Below are 16,699 nucleotides of genomic sequence, written 5' to 3' on the forward strand. Positions count from 1 at the left end.
GTATTTTTTTCCAGAAACGGTGGCAACCCTAGTTCAGCCACAAGATCTTGTCATCTGTTTCTCTGCTCCACCTCAGACACAAATTCCCCCCACCCTCTCCTTGCTGCTCCAGCACTGCCACAAACCTGCTTATTCCCATCTCTGTCCTAATTTAACCAAAATCAAGCATTTCTCCTATCTTCCAACTCAACAGGTATAACAGTATTCTCTTGTTCCGCTTCTGCTTGACTGGGTTTCAGTGAGTGCTATTTATACAGCAGCAATAATGCTCAGGGGCGTAACTATAGAGGAAGCAGACCCTGCGCCTGCAGGGGGGCCCAAGGAGATATAGGGGCCCTACGAGGCCCTAATTCATATACAGTTTCAATAAATATTGGTAAAACAAGTCAACTGCTAAAAATTTTGGGGGCCTGAAAAATAATTTGCTGTGGGGCCCAGTAATATCTAGTTACGCCACTGATAATGCTGTTATTTTGATGTAACTTGCTAGGTTGTCACTTTAGGAATGGGGGTTAATTCTGCTGCAGAGCTATGATGGTTATAGACAGCTGTGGCTCTTTATGTTAATCCTGCTGCTGCAAAGGGATGATGAAGAGGTAACTAACACTGGAGGAAGTGTTTGACCTGGGAGACAGAACAGGGCACAATGTGAACCAACTTCTCATGGCATATGTCATATAACAGACAACACTCTTAGGCGCATATATATATATATATATATATATATATATATATATATATATATATATATATATATATATATATATATATATATATATTTACTACCCTGCAAATTTGAACTGAAAGGGGAGATACTGTTTTTATATTTTCTAACAGACAACAGCTGTACAATACAGCATATGTAAGTCTTGACAAACATGCTGTGGAAAGCAGCAGGAAGTGTCTGCTGTGGCACTGTGGGATTGACTCTACAGCAACAGCTCAGAGTGGCAGTATTGGAACAGACATGGGCAATGTGAAGGGCATTGGGGCTGGAGAGCCTGTCTCAGGGGTTGGGACAGAGGTGCAAGGTGCAACTGTGGAGCTGCACATGGCAATTTATCATACAAATAAAATGTTGTCCCCTTTGCTAGTCTTACATATGCTTATACTACACTGTAGCTCTTAAGATCATTGTAGCCTTGGATATTATGCTTGTCCAAGAAGTCACCCAAGCCACTCTTAAAAGAGAACTCAATCCTAAAGTTAAAAAACCCTACCCTACATAGACCCCCCTCCCTCCTCCCCCCAAGTGTTACCCTGGGAAAATGCCCCTAACGTTTTACTTACCCCTTGGTGCAGATTCAGGCAACGAAGTTCACAGGCGACATCTTCTTCTCTGCGGAAATATTTGGAATGAGACTGGCGTGGCAATTTTCTGTCTCACGACAACTGAGCATGTGCGAAACTCACGAAAATTGCCGAAGTGTTGGTCTCATTCCGAAGATTACCAAAGCAGCTGAAGATGCCTGAATCTGCACAGAGGGGTAAGTAAAACGCTAGGGGTATTTGCCCGGGGTAACACTTAGGCTGGGGGGAGGAGGGAGAGGGGTCTATGTAGGGTAGGGGGGTAGGTTTTTTTTTAACTTTAGGGTTGAATTCTCCTTTAAAGGCATCAATAGAATCTGCCATCATAACATTGCCCAACAGGGGATTCCACAACCTCATTGTTCTCTCCATGAAGAATTAAAAGGGTGGTTCACCTCTAAGTTGACTTTTAGCATGTTATAGAATGGCCAATTCTAAGCAACTTTTCATTTGATCTTCGTTATTTATTTTGTATAGTTTTTTCAAATTATTTGCCCTTTTCTCTAGCTTTCTAAAAAAATGTTCTGTAAAGCTAAAAATGTATTGGTATGGCTACTTTTTATTACTCATCTTTCTATACAGGTCCTCTCCTGTTCCTATTCGAGTCTCTTATTTAAATCAATGCATGGTTACTAGGGTAATTTGGACCCTAGCAAACAGATTGTTGAAATTGCAAACTGGAGAGTTGCTGAATAAAAAGCTAAATAAGTAAAAAAAAAAACACAATTAATAAAAAATGAAAACCAATTGCAAATTGCCTCATAATTTCAGAGTATGTTGAAAATATACATTTCGTGAAAGTGTTATATTATCTACCACCAGGCCCCCTTGCCACTGCATAGTTACACAGTACCTCTTGTAAAATAAAACAGTGCAATTATTCCTGCTGCGGGATATTGATTGGTACAGGGAATGCCACAGCATATTTGCATGGTACCTCTTGTAAAATAAAACTCCTGTTGTGGGATATAGATTGATACAAATACAGACTTTAAACAATGTTCCTGTTGAAAAGGTGTTTATAATACTACAAAATAGCCCTGAGATAAAATAAAAAAGGCTGAATCTGCATTCTGTATCATGATGACTGTACACCTGCAAATGCCTTGTCTTAATCAGCTGGAAGAACTTATACCTGTTTTTAAGAGAATTTGATATGAATATTTTCCATTCAACATTCATGTCTAAAACGCTTACAAAATGCTCTTTTATATCAGATCAGCTTGTAATCTAGCTACAATATGAAGGCATGCTATCCTAGGGATTTATTTAAAAAATTAGATGGTCCTGTGATTAGTAGAGAACAGCTGTCACATGCTGCTCAGCCCAGCTTTGCCCTCTATATTAAAGAAAAAAGGCTCAAGAGGAGGATGGAGCTGAGCAAGAGATGGTAACTGTGATGGTAGCAACATGACTGCTAAAAATTATACTGAATACAAAGGGTTTTGTAAGGCAAAAAAAATAGGAAGAAGGATAAAATTTTTCCAGAAAAGGTGGAATTCCTAGTGATACTTTTACATAAACATTATTTCCTTTCTTTTGAATTTGTGTGTCATTAAAAGATTCCAAAAATATGGCACCACAAAATATGAGTTTGGTATGTTCTGATCAGTTTTGGCATCAGCAGAATCCTGCATAATGAGTTCACTTGTTTTAGGTCAATGACAGAAAGGGCGTTTCCGGGTGTTATTTCCTCCTCATAAATTCAGTGGTTATTGTGTAGACCTGCCTATTGCACTCACTGGTCAGGTGATTATCACTCTAAGGGCTCTTACAGACAAGCGTTTTTACCTGCGCTCCCCTGCGTTCCGTTTTTCTGCGTTCAGCCGCAGGGGAGCGTGTAGGCGCCGAACGCAGGAAAAATGCAGCATGTTGCGTCTCAACCTGCGTTCGGCACCTACACGCGCCTGTGTGAGTACAGCCCCATTGGAAAAAATGTAATGCGTCTATTCCTGCGCTCCCCTGCGGCTGAACGCAGAAAAACGGAACGCAGGGGAGCGCAGGTAAAAACGCTCGTCTGTAAGAGCCCAAAGACACATCACTGAGCCAGACCTGTTATTGTACTGTGCAGGTCCAGGTGATAACCACTAAAGTGGATGAAGGGCCAATTTGGAGCATTTTGCCACCTGCTAAGCTGTTATCAAGTGTTCAGACTCAAGCATGCTGAATTGGCCTGTGATCCAGTGCCTGTACAGATAGATTTCTTTTTATCAATAGTTCAGTTCAAATGTTTTTTCACAAGTAGCGTGTTACTTTTATCTGACACCCTTGTTCTTGTAAAAACATTTCTTTTATATTCAGAAAACTAGGGATTGCTGAAACCTATTCCCTCTTACTTCTGTTTGCTGTACTGTTTACTTGACTTAGTTAGTTGGTGAAATACTGCTAAAGCCCTTGGGCAGCACACACTTCACATGGGATGGTGCTCACCCCCCCCCCCCCCCCGGGGACCTCTACCTTTTATTCCTTAGGACTTAGCAGTGAAAACAAACGTAGAGCACAGCTGTTGTACTTGCACTCCGTTTACCTATTACTGGCTCTCCTTATTTTGCCACCTATCAGACATCTCTCCTGATTTTATTCCCCTCTATTTGTTTTTCTGTAGTACCCTTCATTCTTTGAGATCTTCACGTAGCACTGTTGATATGAAAATGAAATGAATATATAATAACAGTTAGGGGCAGATTTATCAAAGGTTTCGAACTATTTTAGCGTACGATCGAACGATTTTACTTCGATGTGTGAAGACTTAAAAAATGGTTGTAGAAGGTCCCCATAGGCTAACATAGCACTTTGGCAGGTTTAATTTGGCAAAGTATTGAAGTCTAAGTTTTTTTAAAGAGACAGTACTGCGATTATCGATTGGTCGAATATTCAAACGATTTTTACTTTGAATCGAAGTCATAGTATCCTATTCGATGGTCAAAGTATACAAAAAATTACATTGAATTTTGAATTTTTTTACTTAGAAAATTACCTCGAATTCACTTCGACCCTTGATAAATCTGCCCCTTATAGTTCAGTTATCCAGAAACCTATTATCCAGAAAGCTTTGAATTAAGGAATGGCTGTCTCCAATGACTCAAGACTCTACAGTCCCTTGTACTTGATCCAAATTAAGATATAATTATTGTATGCCATTTTATAGTTATAGTTTCAAAAGACCATCCTAATTGCAGTCAATATGAAAATCTTATTTGCAGATTATTTTTTTGGTGGGACTAGGGCAATGATCAGTGTGCCCCTTTAGTCAAAGGAGAAATTACTCTTTTTATAGAAGCTGACTTTTTTTTTGTAACTCATTTGCCCTATTGTTTGATCGGGGCTGCTCTTGCCTTGAAGCAAGGTTAAGAACAAGGTGATAGCCAAAAAGATGCCCCAGGTAACTTTATGAACCTAAATCCTACTTCATGAACCAGAAAAATGGATCTTCTAGTCCAGATAGTGCAATGATAGTGAATGTCTGCGGCCTACCAGGGTTGCAGCCTGAAGGTCCCTCATACTGATCTCAAGGGCCCCCTTCTGGCGGCAGCCTCCCCGCCGCGATGCATAGATTATACTGCCTTCCTCCTTTTTTTAAGTAAATTTTTTAGAACATCAACAGGGGGAAGGAAAGGAAGAAGGGGGGAACAACACTGTGATACAGATAGTACACAATAACAAAGTTATTGCTTGGCTTCAGCTGGTCCCAGTAGGAGTGGAGGATGTATGGCATTACCCATTCCAGGGTGCACATCCAAGATCCAAACAAAGGGCCCAGATTTTATCTACCCAAATTTTATTTTTGTTTGCCTTGTAGGTCAGCCTAACAAATGTAAGTGTTGAACTGATTTCATTAACCCACTGTTTGATTGAGGGGTTGCCAGTCCCCATCCGATTTAAGATTATCGTTTTTTTTAACATAAAAAAAGGCTACTCTGATCAGAGATCTGATTTTGTTCAGTGGAATTATGTCCTCCTCTATTAGACCAAACCAAAAAGTACTCGCACACCCTGGCCTTCCCGAAAGGTAGAGATCCCTGGTGCACAGCAAAATGGAGGAAACGGCAACCTCACAATCCAATGGCGACAAGAAATTCACTGGCACACAGGTAATGCAAGCAGGTTATACCTTGCTAGAAGTTTATTGCAGCATGCAACGTTTCGGGGCTTGATAAAGGGGGTAACCCCAAAACGTTGAATGCTGCAATAAACTTCTAGCAAGGTATAACCTGCTTGCATTACCTGTGTGCCGGTGAATTTCTTGTCTCCTCTATTAGACCCAATAGGCCTACTTCAGGTATGCATACGTTGAGAAACTCCAAATTCTCCTCTAGGTACCTGATCACCTTTACCCAGAAACTTCAGTGGCTGTCTAGAAGGGTAGCTTCCTCCTCATCAATCAGACAGGGAAACTCTATAGTATACATAAAGAGTGTTAGTTGATTAGCTGTAAGTAAATCCTGTATTGGTATTGGTTCTGATAGAAGTTGGCAAAGGAGCCTAGGGTCTCATCAGGGGTAGTGACAACCATACCCAATGGATCACGAACCCTGGCCACGAATGTTCAAGAGTCCCTGCTCTTAGAGAGGTGTGTTTCCCAGCTTTGTCACCCTTGTCAAAGACTCTTTGGTCAGTGTATAGCAGTCTCTCCTAGTGAGTTTTGTATGTTTCTTAATTCTTCTTTAGTTATATTCCAAGCTTTAGTAATTTCACCAATCAGTACTCCCCTGGCCACTACTTTAGAGGGCTCTGAAAGGACGTCAGTGGGGGGTTGACATTTGATATCCCAGTAGAAGGCATTACTCTGTGAGGTGTCCTGTACAGATTCAATTGACAACCACAGTGGACATAACCGCCAACCAGCTCATTTGACACCTGCTACTAAAGGTAAGGTAACCACCAAGGGAGAGCGATCAGTGAAGGTATTCAGAAGAGACTACCATTTAGCTGATGCCTTTGTCAAGTTTATGATGGACATAGTGGAGTAGCAGGAGTATTGACGCTCCTCGCCTTTCTCCTTCTTAGCAGCTGCAAACAGGCGGGGGAGCATCTGTAGCATCTTCATGTAGTGGGTCTCGTTGGCAGGGACAGGCCCATAGAGGTTTTTTCCCACTGGCCCACTCTGATCCTGACTTTGCCAAAGTCAGTTATGCACAAAAGCCCGTTCATTAAAGGTACTTGTAACATCCGAGGTTACCAAAGGTCATTTGACCCTGTATACAGATGTCATTTTGATGCTGAGCACCAGAAGTGACGAAATTTGCACACCAAAAGATTTTCAGAACAACGGAGTATGATATGTGTTGAAGTACAAACACAATTGTGCGCATTTTATCATGTTGATTACGACATGAGATACATCCCAACCTTGCAACCACTATTACTCTGGAATTATAGGGAAATGCTGCACTACTGGAAAAAAAACATGACAAACTTTGCACACTTCATGATGGATACTGCCTATGGCACAAAGTCTATATGTTGATGAAGGCACTGCTGACTTAATTCTTTATAGAAAATTATTTACAGCTCATAGAGCAAAAGCAATTACGCATCTAAAAATGTTGATATTAAGGAAAAAATAAATGTTGACTTAAAGATATACTGTCATGAAAAAACATGTTTTTTCAAATGCACCAGCTAATAGTTAACAGTTAATAGTGCTGCTCCAGCAGAATTGTGCACTGAAATATGTTTTTTAAAAGAGCATGTTTTCTTTTTAATATTAAATTTAGAAATTTGGCATGTGGCTAGACATATTGTCAGTTTCCAAGAAGCCCTCAGGTCATGTGACTTGTGCTCTGATAAACTTCAGTCACTCTTTACTGCTGCACTGCAAGTTGGAGTGATATCACCCTCCCTTTCCTCCCCAGCAGCCCATCAGCAGCCTATCAACAGAACACTGACCAACTGTAATAAATTTTTCACATTTTTCAAACAAGAGGTGCTGCAGTTTTTCCTGTTTTGCTGTTATCAACAGAACAATAACCAGATAGCAGATAGCTAGACACCTCTGCTGAAGGATTTGTTTGCATTGCTAGCCCCGCCTAGTGATAGACATGAGAATAGCACCACAGCAGGAAACCCCCTGCTTTATTACTGCTTGGGTGTTATTCTCATGTCTACAACTAGGTGGGGCTACCACAACCCATGCAGTGATATAATACAATGGGAAGGGGAGAAACAATAGCTTTCTCAAAGCAGTTCCATTCTGAAGTGCTGGTTCCTTCTCAAAGCTCAGGATCAGGCACAAAGCACTGAGATAGCTGTCTCCACACAAAATACATTTCTTGGTTCAAGAATAAAATTTAAACAGTAGAGTGAATTATTTGCAATGGTAAACAGTGTAATTTAGAAATAAAAAGTAAACCATAAAAATTGTGACAGAATCCCTTTAACATGACCTAACCATCATTACTAGATATTTATACATTCCTATTTCATGAATAAAGTTCTTCCAAATTGTCCTCAGTCCATGATTTTCTGTCTTTGTCTTATGTCCTTTCCTGGTGCAATTCTCCAGGGAGTCAGGGCCAGATTTCTTTTTGGGCCACCACTAGGCCAGAGGGTCAAATACCTGCTAGAGCCAAATACATTGGAGGCTATTGGTTTAGCAAATGACCAGGGGCAGTATTCCCATATTTGGGGTGAGTATGTTTAAAGAGAATCAAGTTTTAAAACTGTAAATGGTCAAGACAAAAGCTCTACCTGGTAACTCTACTATATACCTATTTTTCCACATTATTCTTCTATTAATCAGTTCCTTAATCATGTAAGGCTTCTGATCCCCAAAACCAATTTGCATTTCATCAAGGCCAGATTTGTGGCAAGGCCAGAGGAAGTTTTATGCAGCCTGTGCTCTACTTCTACTGTTGATTAGTTTCCAACCTTCCTTAAAGGGGTAATTCACCTTTAAGTTAACTTTTAGGATGCTATAAAACAATGATCCCCAACTAGTAGCTCGTGAGCAACAGGTTTCTATCTGACCTCTTGGATGTTGCTCCCCATGGCCTCAAAGCAGGTGCTTATTTTTGAATTTTAGGCTTGGAGGTAAGTTTTGGTTGCATTAAAACCAGGTGTACTGCCAAACAGAGGCCCCTGTAGATTGCCAGTCTTCATGGAGGCTAATAAATGGTCAATCACAGCACTTATTTGGTACCGCCAGGAACATTTTTCATGCTTGTGTTGCTCCCCAACTTTTTTTACATCCGATTGTTGCTCACAGGTAGAAAAGGTTGGGGATCCCTGCTATAGAATGTCTAAATCTAAGCAACTTTTCAACTGACCTTCATTTTTTTTAGTTTTTGAATTATTTGCCTTGTTCGTCTGACTCTTTTCAGCTTTTAAATGGGGGGTCACTGACTTCATTTACAAAAACAAATGCTCTCTAAAGCTGCAAATGTATTTTTATTGCTACTATTATTTTTTTTCATCTTTCTATTCAGGCCCTCTCCTATTCATATTCCGGTCTCTTAATCAAATAAATGCATAGTTGCTAGGGTAATATGTATCGGTTCCTAGCAAACAGATTTCTGAAATTGCAGACTGGAGAGCTGCTGAATAAAAAGCCAAATAATTCAATAATCACAAATTATAAAAATTAAAACCAATTGCAAATTGTCTTAGAATAACACTCTCTACATCATACTAAAGGTTAATGTAAAGGTGAATAGCCCCTTTTAGACCTAAGTTTTACATTAATGTTGCCTATGATTAAATGCTTCTTGAGAAATAGAAAAAGCATCAGGCTTTATTTGGAACAAACAATCGAGGAATAAACATTTTAGTCTTAAACTGTAAGGTGAATTTTATTGATATGGAAGAAATGTTAATCTGATCCAGAATGAGGACCAGTGTGTGCTTGTTATCGCTCCTCACATGGTTATGTTGTCACTTTGACAGTGACCAATTATTTTCTTTAAATCAGAGAATAACATTCTAGAGTAATGTGATGTTCTCTTTATGGCAGGAAAATATGAAATATGCAGACTCTTTGAAAGGTACTAGTACAGCTTGCTTAAAACCTCCCTTGTTGGGAGTCAAAACAAAATGATTGTCCCAATTCCTATCATGGGAGCATGTCATTAAGGGTGGAATATGAGAAATTGGATTTCTTTCCCTTTGGAACTTGATCTGTCAGATTGAGGTTGAAGAGCTGTCAGCGAGACATCGAGAGAAAAGGAGGAAAACAGAAATAAAGACATAAAAGAAAAACCATATCACTGAAACAAAGCAGGGTTTTTTCCCTACCATATCTGAAATGTTCTCTATCACCGAATGAGTCCGATTAATTGGTTGTGAAATATTTAGCAATGGACTTGATTAAAACTGAAGTGGCATTAAAGGCATACTTCACCTTTTTTTGTTCAGAAGCTCTCCAGTTTGCAACAGCTATCTAGTTGCTGTAGTGCAATTCATCTTAGAAACCAGGCAGTGGTTTGAATAAGAGACCAGAAGATAATAGACGATGGCCTTAAAAGAAACAGTACAGTACAGATTAAGTCACTTTGGTTTGCGTGTTTAACGCAGAATATCTAAACCCATTTAACCCACTTATCCCATTTAACACAGCATCCCATGTAATTAAAGCGTTCACCGTTGTGAACAATGGTGCTTTGGTGTTCTAATAAAAAAAGGTTAAATGCATTGAGTTAAGATGACTTTAGATAACACAGTTTCTTCAGTTAATCCCGAGTCATGACACATTTAACACAAGTGGCTTTAGCTGTATAGTAACAATGACATTTTAGCACTGGCGTAACTAGCTATACAGCAGACCCCCAGCAAGAGAGGGGCCCGGACCGTGGGGTCTGCTGTATCATAGTCCCCCTCCTGACATATCTTTCACCTTCCAAATAGTGTGGTGCTCTGGAAACCGTGAGGTGCGGCGCAACAAGTCAATGGGAGGAGGGGCAGGAGAGGCAGACTGTTGACACTGGGCCCCCTCAGTAGATTTTTTGGCAGGGGAGCCTGGAGGTACAAAGTTACGTCACTGCATTTAAGCATCAAACATCAATAGCATTTTGACTGCTGAGGTCAGTGAAGGCTAGAAAAAGGCAGAAGAGGAAGGCAAATAATTACTATTACTAGCTATAAGAAATTAAACATCAGGACCACGCTAAGAACAGTATATAGTTACATAGTTACATAGTTAAATTGGGTTGAAAAAAGACAAAGTCCATCAAGTTCAACCCCTCCAAATGAAAACCCAGCATCCATACACACACCCCTCCCTACTTTTAATTAAAATCCCTGTTTTGTTCAAAGGGTAAGGCATTTTTCAGTAGCAGTATGCACAAAATGTCTCTGTCTTAAATATATTGATTATGGGTTGAGTGCAGAGGAATCTTGTATTTGTCTATATGTATTTTGTGGTCACACCCTCATTGCACCCCCGCCTAATGATTTTAAAAACTAGTGGTGAGCACAACTTTCCCTTGTTTGTTATAGTTCTACAAGAGCAGTGACCAGCTCCATGTTGTAGCTCCCACCCTCTCCAACTATAGTCAGGTGATCCCACTGGTGTCTAATAAAAGGGCAGCCAAGTTTGGGAGTTTTACTTTGAAAGCAGCTAGTAAGTTGCAGGTAAAACGTATTCGTCCCTTTTATAAAATGTATAATTAAACCATAGAATTCTTAATGAATCAGATGAAAATTGAGCATAGGACTGGCCAGATATGGGATGACTTTGACGTAGTTGGCCAGCTTAAATATATTGCAATATATGGACAAACAATCCCTGTTTTGTTTAAAGGGTAAGGCATTTTTCAGTAGCAGTATGCACAAAATGTCTCTGTCTTAAATATATTGATTATGGGTTGAGTGCAGAGGAATCTTGTATTTGTTTAATTAAAATTCTATATACCCATACCTATACTAACTATAGAGTTTAGTATCACAATAGCCTTTGATATTATGTCTGTCCAAAAAATCATCCAAGCCATTCTTAAAGGCATTAACTGAATCAGCCATCACAACATCACCCGGCAGTGCATTCCACAACCTCACTGTCCTGACTGTGAAGAACCCTCTACGTTGCTTCAAATGAAAGTTCTTTTCTTCTAATCTAAAGGGGTGGCCTCTGGTACGGTGATCCACTTTATGGGTAAAAAGGTCCCCTGCTATTTGTCTATAATGTCCTCTAATGTACTTGTAAAGTGTAATCATGTCCCCTCGAAAGCGCCTTTTTTCCAGAGAAAACAACCCCAACCTTGACAGTCTACCTCATAATTTAAGTCTTCCGTCCCTCTAACCAATTTAGTTGCACGTCTCTGCACTCTCTCCAGCTCATTTATATCCCTCTTAAGGACTGGAGTCCAAAACTGAACTGCATACTCCAGATGAGGCCTTACCAGGGACCTATAAAGAGGCATAATTATGTTTTCATCCCTTGAGTTAATGCCCTTTTTTATGCAAGACAGAACTTTATTTGCTTTAGTAGCCACAGAATGACACTGCCCAGAATTAGACAACTTGTTATCTACAAAGACCCCTAGATCCTTTTCATTTAAGGAAACTCCCAACACATTGCCATTTAGTGTATAACTTGCATTTATATTATTTTTGCCAAAGTGCATAACCTTGCATTTATCAACATTGAACCTCATTTTCCAGTTTGCTGCCCAGTTTTCCAGTTTAGACAAATCACTCTGCAAAGTGGCAGCATCCTGCATGGAACCTATAGTTCTGCACAATTTAGTATCATCTGCAAAAATGGAAACAGTACTTTCAATGCCCACCTCCAGTATGACATTCTATAACATGCACGTTTACACGTTTAAAAAAAATGCTTGAGTTTTGGTTACAATTAAGATGCTGGTACAGTAATGCTTCAGCCTTTCAGTCGAAATAACTCCCCATTTATGTGAAAATCAATCTATAAGGAGAAACTAAAGCAGTGGATAGGAGGTCCTGGCATGAGAAATATGGCAAGATGACTGTTAAGACAATGTTTTAAAACAGATGTAGCCAGATGAAGCCTAACCAAACCGAGGCTTGCATGATTGGGGGTACTTGAACCACTGAGAAACTCTGCAATATGTACTGATAAAAGAGGTCAAAATAGCACTCATTATAAATGAGTGTATTTGAGAGAGGGCTGGGGGGGGTGATAATGAGTCTTTCCCTGGTCCAAACAGATCATTTGTAACTAGGGTTGCCACCTAGCCATTTTTTTCCAGAAAAGGTGGCAACACTATTTGTAATCAATGTCTACCTTTACTATAGCATTGCCTACATGGATTTGAATACAGAGTTTTTTGGAAGAGACATGCAAATAGCTCCCTTCCACTAATTTTCATCCATAATAGTGTGAGGTTACCAAGCATGGCTTTCAGGCTCAATCTCATAAAAACTGATATGCCATATTGAATTCATTAGCAAAGTTATAAATATAAATATATATATCTATATATCTATATATATATATATATATATATATACATTTCAAAGCTGCCTGCACAATTGAGAAGAAGAAAAACAAGAGGATATCTAATACAGTGACATTTTCCATTTGTTACCATAGGAAATGGATACATTGAGGGCAAAGAACTGGAGAACTTTTTCCAAGAACTGGAAGCAGCACGGAGAGGAGCTGGTGTGGTAAGATGATAATATTCCAATAACCAGACAGCTGAGCCAAGATGTGGGTATAGATACATGCAGACCTAATGTCATTGGTGAGTTCAGGTGAAGGTTGGACAGAAGAACGGGTGCACACAGAGGAATGGTACAAGAGCAGATTGTATGTTGTTGGTTAGCAATGGTCTGGATTTTGCTTTTTATAAAAACCTCATTAATGCATGTCATCAGCAAATCATCTGCACTGAAGATAGTCTTTGATAAAGAATAATAAATAGCTTTTCATCACTGAACATACTAGGAGGAGAGACAATAGTTCAACAACTTTTACCTGTACCACTCCACAGCTACACTTATGGTACAATGTTGTAAGCTTTTGGGAGTGGGCTATTTTCAACATTAAAGACAACCTTTGTTTGCATCCTCATGACAAGGTATATAATGCATTTGTGGTTCACCTAGGGAATCAAGATGTGTGTTTTAACTTGTTGCCTACTAACTGGAGGAGGGCACTGCCTCTGACCACTGAGTATTACATGATCCAGCACTTTAAGCTAAACAAAGACCAAAGTGCATAAATTTACCAAGTATATAATTGTGCTATTATGAAGTTTGCGGGGTTTTTTCACAAGACATGCAGGCCACTCCAGATTGAAGGTAAAACAGGTTAGGCTTTCAGCAGCAAACAGTTGCACAGAAAACAAAACAGCTTCACTTCAGCAGTATATAAGTCCAAACATAAGAATCGCTTACTTGCCAACTTCCAGTCTTTAGGGAATGGGGATATATACCAGTCATCTACAATATATCCCCCCCAGCTTCTACGCTATATATATATGATGATTAAGGGATTTACTCCCGAAACGCGTTAGGTTTTACAGCAGCAACCCCTATAAACCTATTCCAGAAGTGCCGTCTGCCTGTTTTGAGTCTATTGGATGTTTGCAGTGGAGACACTGTTTGACAGAGCACCTGGTTAGGAATATGCGGTGAGCAGTAGCGGTCCCTTCCTTTTGTTCTCTATCCTCATATATATATATATATATATTTCCTTCATTAACGAGCAGTATTGGTTGAAGTGAAGGCTCCAATAAGGAGTGTTAGTGGGGTCTTGACCCTGATTGTACTGCCCAGCGAGTACCATGACACTGATTCTGATTATCATGATATTGATTTTGTATCTGAGCTGAACTAATACATGGCTTTTACTGTGGAATTAAAAAATATACGATGCTAACTTATTACAAACCTGTGTGATCCAGTAGATATTTGCTCAACAATATAGTACAGACATTTTTATAGTGAAGTTAGGACCCAACCTGAGCATAGCGGTTCTAGGATGAGACTAGTATTCCCTGTGGAGCTTCGGTAGACAAACACACTTGACAAAGGGCTTTGCCCGAAACATGTTGTGTAACTCTGCTTCCCAATATAAAGATTATTGCAGTCAACTTGCTGCCTTGGGTTTGTTCCACAACTAACTGCATTATTGACATATCGATTTGGGATATCGAACTGGGATATCGAACACAGGATAACCCATGGAATTAAACCAACAAAGACTTTTGGTGAGCCGCACTTATTCCTTTATTTGGAGCTACGGTAGAGACATTTAGGGTGAAAATTGTTACCAACTGGGTTATGTAAGCCACAAGTTTAATTAGTAAGTAATTTTATAAAATTGCTCTGTTTCCTGCAGTCACTCTGTCATGCTTTCAGTGAATTTCATAAGGCATTTTGTTTCTTTATTATTCCCTGTTTGAGAGCTATGACTTTGTTTTGTGGTTCATTAACTTCCTGCATTTGGAGCTGCTATATTGTTGAATAATGAGCGTTAATGGAAGTGCGCATGACTGATGTTCTCCCCAATTCATTTGTCAGTTTAGATATTATAAGGTATGCATGGCATCAGACTTGCAGCTAAAGGAAGTGATTCTTCTGTCGGTCATTGCAGCAGTCCAATCATAGCCAGAGCCAGTCACACAGAAAGAGATAGGGTTAATAGCTTAATAGCCTGTAAATATTACATTTAGATCTTTATCATATTCTTAATTTCTGGTCAAGACTTCAATTGGGATTAAAGGAAGCTGGCAATTGTATTTCTTTGACAGCTCTGTTTTCAGTTACCAGTCTTTAGGGACCACATAGAAAACTTTGCATAATACTGGGCCAACACATGCAATGACTTCACCTGGAAGGCCCTTAATGGCACTGAATCTGGTGAAGGGTTAGCTTACTAGAACGCACATCAAAGTTTCAAGTGCTCAGGTTGTTGTAAATTTCTCTGTATCTGTAAGTTGTTTATCAAGTGGCAGCATGTGAACAAGTAGCCTCTCTCCATAGTCATTTTATGATCCCAGGAGCATGAGCATCTTATTACAATCTTGCACAGTACTGTTTCTTATTATATAGCCAGTGATGGAAATAAAATTTAATCCAACGCTGGAAGCTGGCATAAGCATTTGTGTAGCTGAAGAACCAATTTTATGCAGAAATCAATAATCATACAGCCTGTAAGGTCAAGTTTTTTTTATTGCTTCATATTTTTATGTGCTCTTAAGGCTTATGACTAACAGGATTGATTTCTAGTTTTTATTATGATAGAATTCATTTTCAAGGTGACAGACATGTGGAAACACTGGTTATTTCATGTGCCTTTTTTGCGTGTATTATGTGCTGTTAATTTGTTAGGGACTAGTATCTCAGAAAGTGTTATCTAGTTATAGTCTTGTTTCCCTGTTAGATGATCAGAACTGTTCAGCTGTCTCTTTGTACCACCCCCTTTATTGCCACATGCCATCACTATGCCATATTGTATTATATTGTATTAATTCAGTAAAATGCAGCCCTATTTATAATTGCATCATTGTGTGTAGGCAAGAGATTTAAGGAGCATTGTAGCTAATTTATAACCAGCAAGATTTTTTTTGGTTTCAGTAAGTTTTTCAGTTCCATAATGCACATGTAAATGCATAGAAACAGGGTCGGACTGTAACATACAATAGTTCAAAAGACTGTGGCTGTATCGCTGTGGTGCTTCCAGAAACCATTCTGCTCGACTGGGTTCCAATATCCATACGTTAGAAAAATAGGATGGCACACACATTTGGAAACGTGCTTAAATTAAAGTGCTTTTATTGTGATCTCAAACACAACGTTTCGGAGGCACAACCTCCTTTATCAAGTGTTCTCGACTGGGCTGATGCCTCAGGTCCCCCCCCCTCCGTCCCCTCCAAGTATGCTGATCTGGTCTGGTGGGGCCCACTAGAGCCGGGGGGCCACCAGGTTTTTTCCCGTGTTGCACCAGCCCAGTCCGACCCTGCATAGATATATCTTTGTAATATAATAGTAATGCCAGTAGGTATCAAAACTGGTCATAAAGCCAAGCTAACTTACTGATCTACTTGGCAAAATAGTGCTCCACCTTTATGCCAGGCTAGTATGTAATATAAGGGTCTAATAAGCACTACTTCCATTGTGAAGGGGGAAACATACAGCACTATCAAAGGGGCATGTAATGTTCCGGTTCTAGGGTTACTTGGTCGGTAAAAATTGTTCACACTTGTGACACCTCTATTGTTCACACCCCTAAAGCCCTGTGCTGTTCACACCTGAGACCCAGACTGAAACTGCCCACATTGTTCACCTGTTCACACTTTATACAAAATGCTAATGAGCACCAGCACTGTGTCACTGTATGTAGTACATATTAGACTGATAGCTTTCCCTGTCTCCTGCTCTGTTCTGCCTTCCCTCCCTGTGTGTGCCATTCTCTGCTTACTCAGTGCTGCTTGTGTGTGCTATTCTCTGCTTGCCCAGTGCTGCCTGT

At 39.8% G+C, this 16,699-nt stretch overlaps 1 protein-coding gene across 1 annotated transcript in view; it reads left to right on the top strand.

Moving 5' to 3' along the window:
* Positions 1-16,699, top strand: part of calb2.L (calbindin 2 L homeolog) — a 32,368-nt gene that overhangs the window by 2,635 nt on the left and 13,034 nt on the right. The window contains exon 2 of the mRNA XM_018258089.2: positions 12,815-12,891. Within this exon, the coding sequence (XP_018113578.1) occupies positions 12,815-12,891 (77 nt within the window). The remainder of the gene's footprint in view (positions 1-12,814; positions 12,892-16,699) is intronic.

Source organism: Xenopus laevis, chromosome 4L (genome assembly GCF_017654675.1).
Source record: "Xenopus laevis strain J_2021 chromosome 4L, Xenopus_laevis_v10.1, whole genome shotgun sequence".
NCBI classification, from domain to species: domain Eukaryota; kingdom Metazoa; phylum Chordata; class Amphibia; order Anura; family Pipidae; genus Xenopus; species Xenopus laevis.